Genomic DNA, 11,528 nt, shown 5'->3' with positions numbered 1-11,528 from the left:
CATCAAAACATGAAGACAAGTAACTTGTTATTTCTTCTAAAATTGTACAAGGTCCCTAGGGACCTTGTCACTAATCCCCGTACTATATATGTTGAAATCTCAATAACACTCGAACGTGATCCCGTATCCCTTCGAAACTTATTTTAAACGATTCAGCTTAATTTATTCTTGGAATACATGTATAAATTCTTTTCAAAAATGCATTGAACAAAAAGATATAGGCACATGAAATACGAAAAGGTCCCTAGGGACCTTCTCACAAATCGAAGGGTTAATTGTATTTTTGGAAAGAACAAAGTTCTTTTTCCTTCTGTCAGTAAACTGTTTTTTTGTTTTTACAAATAGTATAAATAACGAATGGGAAGTATGGCAAAATTTATTTAATAATTTTAGTATTATTTCCCATTTAAATGTGAAATAAAGCAAAGCGTTATTGCCGATTGTGTTATTTTATTGATGCTTGCAATAATTCTTTACCAAGAAATACTTTTATGAAAAAAATTTGGAAATGCAGTGCAAAGTGCGAATGGAGAAGAAAATTGACTGCAACCTACCGAAATTTTAGAAACTTTTTCAAGAAATACTTTTTTTCTTACATATGTATGTATGTATATCCATAATCTTACATTTCTCAAAAATGATAAATGAATTGTCATACAAGCCCACAGCCTTTTGTGCCTTACACTTCTAAACTTTTTCCCATTCACCCAAAAGCAATACCCTTTACATTTGGCAGCTTTATTGTTGATTGTTTTGGTCTTTATTTTTGTATCATTACAAATTCATCGGCATTGCCACTGTTGCATTTTGTTGTTGTTTGGGTTTTTACGCGGTGGTTTTGAGAAATACCCAATAACTTGCTCAGTGTTGTGCTTTTTGTTGTAAATAGCAGTGAAATGAGTCGTATGCTGAGGTTGTTCTGTGTCGTTTTTCATGTTGCTGTTATTATTTTTGTTATGATATTGCCGGCAAGCAAAGCTCATAGAGAGAGAATTGTAAATACGGCGAATCTGTTTCGATATTAATGTTGTGTCATCTCTGTTTTGATATCGATAGCAATTGCTATTATGTTTGTTTTAGTAATATATTTAGTGAAACGATGATGCATTTGTGCCAGTTCATTTCATGGTCAAAAGCAGAGGTTCCCAAACTTTCTTTTGTCGTATTTTTTATAAAATTTACTCTCTGGCCAAATGGTGAGATGTCTCATTACCAGGTACTCCTGAGTTACCTGACACCTAGAGTAAAGCAAGCTCGTTATGTTTACCACCATAATTTAGTCGATACTTGCATTGTTGAACTAGTTTGGAAGTAGTTAGAGGGCTGGCCAATGTCTTAAGTGCAGCTTTGTTGTCACTGCAGTCACGTAAACTCATTTCCCTCCACCTACGTTCGACCACGTATTCCATGGCTTTGAGGATTGCAATTACCGCAGCCTGGAACAACAACAGAAAAGGGAAGCTTATCCCCATTAATTTCGAAAAATACCCCAGATTATGACCCAGAGTCAGTTTTGGAGCCATCAGTGAAGATTAGACAATGTGTGGGTATGGTCTCATTGAAGCAATTAAACCAGCCTTCAGTCTCAAGGAACTCAACATTATAGAGTCTCTTCAACAAAGGTAATGGTGGCGTATTATCCTGTACCCACTCAGTGTTATACCAACATCCGGTTCCACTCAAAAAAATTAAAGTTAAATCAAGAGGCTATCAAGCAACCATTTTGGTTCTTTACTATCTAAACCAGATAAATTTTCGTGGACCCCCATATATTTTTACGCCAACGTAGGCCCGCGTCAAGTGTCCCGTGGACCCCTGGGGGTCCATCTGGACCACTTTCGGAATCACTGGTCAGAAGTGTGGTGACACTTTGTACGCATTGGAGTGATCAAACTTGTGAGGTGAGTAACCTACTCCACCGGTTTCTGAGCGAGTGAGTGAAATATTTTCGGGTTTCGCATCTTAATATCTCTTTTGCTTATGACGACTGCTAGAGACTGGACTTTGTATTTTAGGTAGATTTTTGTTGTTTAGTTATTAGCAGACACTGGGTCTGACCAAGTGAGATCGTCTTTGGTGTGGATATATGCATTTATGTATGTATGTAAGTGTGTATAAGCAACGGAAATCTTGGGAATTCCGACACGCGAGAAGAAGATTTTCCAGAAGACTTTGTTAATCGGCAAGCCGCCATAGTCTTCGTCAGAAATTTAAAAACAAAAAGATAAGAGATGATAGGTTTAGTCACTGGTAAAACAAGATAGGGATTCTCTATTTACTTCCGCTTTTATGGTTTCAGAGTATTTGATTGGCTTTAAATCTCAATACTCGACTTCGAATTTCCCAATTGCACCGGGCATTCACATTCAATAAATATTCTGAAAATATACAAGAAAATTGTAAAATTTCGAACATTCTGGTATAGAAAACATTTTTCAAAGCCATATTGGCCAAAGGCGGTTGCTGCAACCGAGGTTAGTAGTGTGTACTATCGTAGGACCAGGATTTGAGTATTATAAAAAATATTTGTTCTAACCGGCGGACACCCCTCGGCAGGCATCAGTAAACTTCGAGCGTATTTCTGCCTACAATCCCAGGATTTTCCAGCCAGACGCCTCCACACCATTCAAGCTTTCGTGACCTTGGAGGTGATCGCGTCCACATGCTTCTTCCATTGAAGTTTGGTGTCTAGGATTAGTCCCAGATACTTCACTTCGCTGGCGACGCTGACCACGACCCCCTCCAAGGTTATGTCCCTCATGGCCGGAAGGGCTCTTTTGCTAGTAAAAGCAATCATGGTGGTTTTGGCAGGATTCATGATAGACCTAACTTGTCGCACCATCAATTCGTCAATCGTAAGCCTCTCCTGGTAATTATCACTATATCATCCACGTAGCCTTGTCGGAGAGAAGTTGAGGGAGGTTCATCCACCACTAATTTCCACAGAAGGGGTGATAATACCCCTCCCTGTGGGCAGCCCTTTGTTGTCTGAAGTTGTACCACGCTGTCTGGTTTCAGAAATCCATGTACGCAGGAGCGCATCCACCCAATTGCAGATCGCTGGCTGCACGTTCGTCCTCTCTAGTGTGCAGGGGTGTATTCCTCAGAATGGNTTTGAGTAATGTCACAGAGGGTGCTCACAAACTTCCTCCTGGTAATTATCACTATATCATCCACGTAGCCTTGTCGGAGAGAAGTTGAGGGAGGTTCATCCACCACTAATTTCCACAGAAGGGGTGATAATACCCCTCCCTGTGGGCAGCCCTTTGTTGTCTGAAGTTGTACCACGCTGTCTGGTTTCAGAAATCCATGTACGCAGGAGCGCATCCACCCAATTGCAGATCGCTGGCTGCACGTTCGTCCTCTCTAGTGTGCAGGGGTGTATTCCTCAGAATGGTAGATCTAATGCGGTTGTCTATTATCTTCTCCATTGCTTTTTGTGCAAAAGAGGTTAAGCTGTGGGACATACGCTTCCGCAAGACAGCTTATGTTCACAAGATGCGGTATTACACTCTCAGTGACCTGCTGTAACATCGCTGGGCTGGACCTCCAGCTCCGCCATCATATTAGAGTTCTTTGAGAAGTGTGCTAGTATCAAGGCGGTTGCCCTCTCCAGCGAGGCGGCAACGGCGTGGTGCAGGTTGATGTGGGCTACTGTCAAGGGTGGTTGGTGCCTCATAATTGCTCATCCAGGTCCAAGAGCCTTAGGTCGCTATCGCTTCTCCTGTCGAACTCAAGCCTTCGCTGGTCCATACCCGCGAGCAGCTCCTGCGTAGAGGGGACTTGCTTCTGTATAAGAGCTGCTGTATCTCGCTCATTGGTGCCTCATTCGTCGGAAAGTTGGGCTGGCTCATCTGATGTGGTTGATGTGGCTGCCTATGAGGCTGCTTGACTAGGCGGATTTTCATCCACCTGCATAACTACCTCGCCTCCTTCCTTCTCTTCAGCAGCCTTCAAACGCCAGGGCCACATGGTAGCAAAACCGAACCTGTAGTTCAGCTTGTATCTCGCCCTTCGGACATTACTGAATGAGTCCTCATCGATGCCCACCTTCAGGCGCAGGGCAGTGTTCTCTATGATGCTCGAGATGACGCGCCACGCTGGGGTATTGAGATCCCCGTTTTGCGCCCTTGAAAATTTGTAGCACTTCTCGGCAGGAAAATGGTTATATTGTGCATGGGTATCATCTCCCCGTTTCACAGCTTTCCTGGATGTAAGTACACCCCGCAGAAAGCAAGCGGATGTGTCCACCCTTTTAACACCTTGTCCATTATGGCGTCCTGTAGGGTAGACAGCTCATCCGAACTCAGCACCTCCGTAGAGTAGTCTCTGGGCAGCAGCGCAACCCAGATGCTCCTTACCGGATTAGAGTAGGTAGGCGTCTGCCCTTTTCCACCCCGCGAAGCTTCTGGCTCGCGATGCCTACACCCGGGTCCCGATGTCGGAGCGGGTGTATACTCCCGCTGCTTCTTTGGGCCGGAGAATTCGGTGTTAAATGCTCGCTCTACCGCTTATAAACGGGTGCGATCTCGCCAGTGCCCCTATCGTGCCTACCACTCGTACCATGGTGCTGTTCGTCCCTCCGCTTCTCAGCGGGCGCTGGTTCACGGCTCCCGCCGATGTGTCCGCACTTCTGCCCATCGGCGGTTGCAGTCTGTACGAGAGAGCCAACCTGTCTGGCGGCCAGACTCTGGCCTGCTGCTGATGCCCGCTCATCCGCGGGTGAGGTCGTTCCGCCATCGCGCTCAAGGTGTCTCTTGCTCGACCATTGTGGAGCCGATCTAGCGAGAGCCAGCTCCTTAGCTATCTCGGGAGTTTTGCTTTGCTGAAGATACTTTACATAGGGCCTCACCCCGGAGCCGCTGAGACCCAACTCCCTGGAGTCGGTCAGCGAACCGGGTTTCCCTTTGGCAGTTTTGCTCTTCCGTCCTGGTGTCGTTCTATCTCCTTTTCATAAAGTCGCGTGAGGTCGTCGAACCGGACAGAGTTGCAAACCATATCCGCCCGCGCGAAGACTCGCTGTAGTACCTCCTTCTGTGTTTCGCATTTTCACTCGTGGTCCATACCCACAATCTTCTTTCATATTTTCACGTACCTTTCCTTGTTTTTTCTGTTGCTGGAGTTGTTTGCTTATTGTTGCTTTTTGATTCCTTGTTTTTGCTGTTCCTCTTTAGTTGTCTTCATCTTGTTCGTATGACCACATGTCTGACTTGCCAGGCCGTGACATTGCGCCTTTCCGCAGTAAAGCCACCGTCACTCCTCGAGACGGCCAGGTGTCGAGAAGGCGCCGTTAAAATACAGCCGGCTTACCCACCTGGCTGCAAACCGTGCAATGGGCACGGTGTCGCGTTATACCCTGGATTAGGAGGTGGCACTTCTTGCGCACTGTTCGCCAGCAGCCCTAAGCTGGAAAGGGGTAACGCAGAAGCTGCAAGCGTCCATATATAAACCTATTTTTTTTATTTTAAAATCAAGAAATATTTAGAGGTCGCTCAAAGCGCCCAAAGTTTTCCATGTATTTTGTATAGGGAAAAAACAACTTTCCGTAGAAATGGTATAGAATTCTGAAAAATCAATATTTTTCTACCGGAAAACTCTGTTTCTCTGCAGCAGATTCCCAATAATAATACTCAATTGTTTATTTAACCATTTTTTCGTCGCAACTATAGTTTATATGTCCACCGAAAACCCACAAAAGCCCCGAAAACTTCAATGGGGGGACCAATAAAAAATCGTTAGTATTAAAAAATGTTTAAATAAACAATTGGGTATTATTACTGAAAGTCTCCTGAAGATAACCATAGTTTTCCGATGGAAAAATATTGAGTTTCAAGAATTCTATACCATTTCTACGAAAAGTTGTTTTAACAGCACGGTCTTGCAAAAACCAGGACGGATGGTCGTCGTAAGTATAGTACAATACTGATATTGTAGTTTCTAAAAACTAACAGTAACTGGCACTCCTAGTGAACAATCGATAACTTATCAACAATTAAGAGTGCGAAATGACATAGGTTGCACAAACTTTAGAAAATATACAAGCTACTTTTCATGGCAGAAATACACTGTCAAGAAGCGACCGCTATTAGAATTATTATTATTATTTTATGTTGGGTTGAACCGGGCAGTGGCAAAAATGTCACTTAAGTTGTGATTATAAAAATTATCAGTATTCTTCCGATCTGATGCGAGGATTAGCAACACACTGACTAGCTAATTTGAGAGCTTATCCGAGATATGGCACCGTTTAATCAAGCTGTTAGCCCAGTTTGTTTACATTCAGTTCAATAACTGCTGGTCAACATGTCAAACAAAATCATTTGCATTATAATTTATTTGAGAGCAACACATCGAGATGAATGAAATTGCAACGAAACTAGCAATTAATAAATCAGCGAACTCAGGCTAATACTAAACATAACTATGTACGTAAGTATGTTTGTAAGGATTTTCGTATATTCGCATATACATATGTACATCCAGAGGAATAGATGAGCAACTTTACTGATACCAAGTCAATGTTAAAGCAATTGAAGGCAATTTCATTTTCAAACAAGTTTAACCCGCTTAAATAACACATCACATAACCAGTACAAATGTACATATGTAGTTACTTGTAAGCCCAAAGCGCCGAAATTCGCCTCTACACTGAGCAAGGCCAGCAGCTTACGACTTATATGCGTTGCCAAGGTTGCGGCACGCTTGGCGGGACAGGTGCAAGAGAAATGGTATGCACGAGATAACTAAGAATTTCGTGCGTCAATGATGAGATGCTGTTGTCGACAACACGAGAACGCGAGAGAGTCGTGACGAGCAACAGCGATGACTCAACCAAGCGCTGATCTGAAGAGTGAGGCAAGCGATTTGGCGATAACTACACAGGCCTGCGCGCAGCTGTAGATATGGACAATGAAGCGAGTATAAAACCAATGGATGCTAAGTCAGAGTACGACAGTTGCACCAGAGAGATCAGAGCAAAACAAGTGAAAACGCGAAGAGGTGCTTGAAAGCCAGAAGAAGAACTGCAAAGCGAAAGTGAAACAGTGCGAAATATTGCTAACAAATTTAAAAGCAAAAAATTTACGAATTAGTGCATCACTAAAATATAAATTCCATAATAAAATATTAACCCCAATTACTAAGCGAAATGCAAAATTCCAGTATTAAACAACTCTGCACTTTCACCATCTGCTCACTGCTGCTGCTGCTGTCACAACTGGCCCAAGCGCAGCGTCCCTCCTTCGCCGGCATCCGACCGCCTGGCCTTAACCAGAAGGACAAATACAATGTGAACTACAATGTAAATGCCAACGGCAGCAACACAGATATCGGCAATCGCTTTGGAAAGCCAGCAGATGAGCCACCAGCATTGCCCTTTGGCGCGACGCAGAAACCACCCGCCAGTTACATACCAATCGTGTTTCCCGAATCCAACTATCTGCCATTGGCCACACCGAACGCCACACCAGTGCCTGATTTGATTGCGAATCGTTTTGGTAGCGGTAGCGGCGAGCCTGCAAATGCTAGTATAAATACAATTGCGAATGCCAATGCGAATGCTCTTGGCAGCAATGCAGTTGGCGTTGGTGGTGGTGGTGGTGGTGACGCGCCTACCCGCCTGCCCATCGATGCAAAAAATGATAGCGAGCTGGTGGCCATAATCAGCCGACTGCCAGCGGACCAGCGACCTTTCTGGTTTATCAACGCTGCAGCGATCGAGGCGCAAAGAAATGGATCGTTCGCGAATTTCGCCGGCGCAGTCGATTCGCGAGGAAGTTTCTTTGGTTGAGATGAAAGCTGTGCAGGTGTGTCACTTAAGGTCTCACTTATGAAGCATAATTTTTTTTTTTTTTTTAATGTACATACATATGTAGGTACATTACATGATTCAATAATACAAGGTTCGATAAACTGACAGTTGTCTCTCTCGCACCGCTCCCTTAGCAGTGGCACCGTGTTGCTTCTTTGCAAATTTACATGGAAACAGTGTAGCTTTGGTGTGAAATAAAAGTATAAGCTTTTGTGCAATGTTTACTTGTATATGAATATGAAGCATATTTAACTGATGAAAACATAAGCCTTGGATGTTTACATCGATCTCATAGTAGTCTTATTTTAATTTTGAGTCATTTTGCAGTTTTTATACAGCTAAATAGCATATAAATTAAGTAAATCACGTAGATATATCAATATTACGTTCAACATTTCGTTTAAAATGCCAGATTTCCTGCAAATACATTAGAATTTACAAAAGGAATTTCACTACTAATTGCCTACTTTGCGTACTTTTCTACTACCATTTTCGCAACAAGGGATTGCATTCTTGCCCTTTCTCTGTCCTTCGTAAATGCAACCTTTTGTAAGGGAGTGTCAAACCGCAGCTGTCAATAATTATCTAACCTTGTATTATTGAATCATGGGTACGTTATATGCCGTTTATGTATATTTATTCGAGGTCGTATATATTTTGTTAGTTTTAATTGTATGAGTATTACGATATTTTGTAAGCAAAAAGTTATCATATAGGTTCACGAACCATTGAAAGGCCATTTGTTCATATTGAAAATTTACAGTCACAAATATGTATTTAAGTAAGCAAAAGCAGACAGAGTGGAATATACGCAACTGAAGCAAAAAAATAATAATATATGTACAAAAAGTACCGCTGCTTGTTTTACTTATCGCTTAAAGAATGTATATATGCTTATTTCAATTATTTCGCTTTGTTAATTCTTTAGATTCTTAATATTTTTTAGTATAATTTCTTGCCTTCATGTAACCAAAAATAAAGCTCTACCAACGAATAAACAAAGCAAAACAAAAAAGTAAGCCGAAACTGTGCGCCATTTTAAGAGTCTCAACCGCTTTATCTCGAACGAAGATTCCCACTTGATCTCTCAACAATCACCTGCGCTCTCGCTCTTTATACATATAGCAAAGGTCGTTCTCTGCTACGCCAAATAAGCGGCTTAAAATGTTACTCATTGTTTACTGGTTGTTAAACGATAGCTCAGATTATCTTATAACCCATTGTATGCTAATTACTATTGGCATCACAACAATGAAATAGCTTGAATTGTATGAATATTAATATTTTATAATTACTATCGTAAACTATGAAATACAAAGTAACAAGTGAAAGCTAAATTTCCAACCCGAAAATTCTTATTTTCGCAAATGAAAAATAAACAGCTACGATACAGTGCATTTTGCAATAAATGAGGTCTGCTCGTCAGTGCTTTTGCAGAAGCCTTCTTCTTCTTCTTCTTCTTGTTTGGAGCTGTAACCGCCTAAGCGATTTTGGCTGAGTTCAACAAATCACGCCAGTCGTTTCTCCTCTGTGCCAATTGACACCAATTGGAAATTCCAAGTGAAACCACGTACTCTGCACTTGGTCTTTTCAAGGGGTTTCAGTCTTTCACACAATACGCACGAAAAAACCTTATAACCTCTTTCTTAGAAGGCCGCTGTAGTTGGCACGAATGGCGGAGTCACACTTAAATTGCAGTCGTCACCCATGTCAGTTCATCTGACCATATTCTGCATACGAGTTGATGCATGCACCTTATCAACTCCTTGCCGCTCAGCTGGAAGACTGTCAGCTCCAGCAGCTTTGTTGTTTTTCAAGCGCGCTATTGCTATTCGTACCTTGTCATAGTCAGGTGGTGGAACATCGACTCCATCATCATCGACTGGGAGCTCGGGGTCGTCTTCTCCACCTCTTTCAGTACTGCTACCATTCAGTAGGGTGGAAAAGTGTTCCCTCCATAATTTAAATACGTTCACGTACGCCATTGATGTTCTTACATGAGTCCGCCCTGGTCTTGAAACCTTCCGTAAGTGGCCTAACTCTCTGGTAAAGTTTTCCGGAATTTTTCCAGTCGGCCAGCATTTCAAGCTCTTTGCACTCACGTATTTCGGCCTCTATCAAATACGTTCCGCTTCCCTCTCCAGCTCCCTATAACTGTTCCACATGGCTCGCAGCGTGGGATTCACCTTTTTTATCTGCAGCATCTTGACACTCCTCATCGTACTAGTTGTTCTTTTAAGCTCGCTGAAATCGACTCCTTCTTGGACGGCGGTACCTAATGAACGGTAAATGTGTTTTCACTGCTCGCATATGTCGGTTTGTTGAAAATCACTCTCTGAGAGCAGGTCTGAGAGTCGAGAAGCGAATGCGTTGGCCGTCTGTTGTGACTGCAGCTGCGTAAGGCTTTCCTTGCACTTTTGGGCCCAAATTTTTTCTGCATAGAGGGGGGTGCGTATCTTGGTTGCAACAAGAAAGTGGTCCGATTGCTGAGACGGGGGTGTTTTCGCCTAATCCGGCATTAAAAAACAAATAGAAGTGTTTAACCGGTCAAAATATCGTGATTCTTTTAATTTATGTACCACTATATGTATGTGCATTAGGGTGTTCCAAAAACAGTAAAGGCGGAATTGTAATGCTGTCACCCCCTATGATTGTTCTATATCGAAAAAAGTATACCCCTATTTTTTATTTTGAAATCAAAAAATATTTAGAGGTCGCTCGAAGCGCTCTAAATTTTCCAGCAAGCAAGGAATCTAAAATTTTGACTGACGTGGAAAACTAGCAATAATATCGAACACAATATAAAACAAATGTTATTTTAACTTAGCTTTCAGCATCTAAAGCAGTGTTTGCATTGTTCAACTTTTCGTTCAACTTTCTGTTGAATGAGAGAGTTGAATAGTGCAAATGGCCTTTCAACAAATCATCTACAATGAAGTAGGTCGGCAGCGAGCTTTCATTCAACTTTTGATATAATCGCATGTGAATCTCTTCTTGGCTTATTAGTTTCTTGGATAAAAACTGAAAATTCTTAAATACAGTTTTCTTAATCCTTCGCTCATGTGTAACTACAACAAACAAAACACAGCCCGCAGCAGCTACGAAAATTGCTATTACGTAAGATAAATAAACCACTTAACCTGAGGTTAAAATTAAAAGCATTTAAAAAATATAATTTTTTTCTACGACTATCATCCAAATACAAACCCTTAAATACTTATATACATTAGGGTGATTCAAAAAAAACTAAAGTGCAAATTTCCATGCTCTCACCCTCTGGATTGTTCTATACCGAAAAAATTATACCCCTGTTATTTTTCTATTGTGAAATCATTTTGAATCAATTTGGAGGTCGCTCGAAGCCCGCAAAGTTTTCCATATATTATTCATATTTCCATATACATATTTTACATACATGTATTTCCATATATATCAATTAAAAAAACTTTGTTTAGATTCAGGAGACTTTCAATAATAATACCTAATTGTTAATTAAACAACTTTTTAATTTGAACCATTCTTTATAGCTCCCCTAAAACCCCCAAAAAATGCAATGGTGGGACCCATAAAAATGTATTTGAAAATGGTAAAATGAACAATTGGGTGTTAATAATTGAAGTCCTCTGAAGAGAAGAAAAGTTTTCCTGTAGAAAAATATTGATATTCAAGTATTATATCGCTAGCTTAGAGTGCAAAGTTGCTAAGTCCATTTTTTTCA

At 41.5% G+C, this 11,528-nt stretch overlaps 1 protein-coding gene across 2 annotated transcripts; it reads left to right on the top strand.

Moving 5' to 3' along the window:
- Positions 1-6,928: 6,928 nt before the first annotated feature.
- On the top strand, positions 6,929-8,649 carry LOC108379610 (uncharacterized). 2 transcript variants are annotated; one of them, XM_017635961.1, is made up of 2 exons: positions 6,929-7,870; positions 8,421-8,649. In XM_017635961.1, exon 1 carries the CDS (start codon positions 7,148-7,150, stop codon positions 7,787-7,789), a length of 642 nt encoding a protein of 213 aa, XP_017491450.1. In that variant the 5' UTR covers positions 6,929-7,147; the 3' UTR covers positions 7,790-7,870; positions 8,421-8,649. The 2 variants fall into 2 exon arrangements, with proteins under 2 accessions (XP_017491450.1, XP_017491451.1); XM_017635962.1 differs by having other exon boundaries at positions 6,929-7,879; positions 8,426-8,649.
- The last annotated feature ends 2,879 nt before the right edge of the window (positions 8,650-11,528 follow it).

The sequence above is a fragment of the Rhagoletis zephyria genome, unplaced genomic scaffold (assembly GCF_001687245.7).
Source record: "Rhagoletis zephyria isolate East Lansing unplaced genomic scaffold, Rhagoletis_zephyria_1.1 Rzeph_scaffold_16775, whole genome shotgun sequence".
Classification (NCBI taxonomy): domain Eukaryota; kingdom Metazoa; phylum Arthropoda; class Insecta; order Diptera; family Tephritidae; genus Rhagoletis; species Rhagoletis zephyria.
This window is presented reverse-complemented; position numbering and strand designations above follow the sequence as displayed.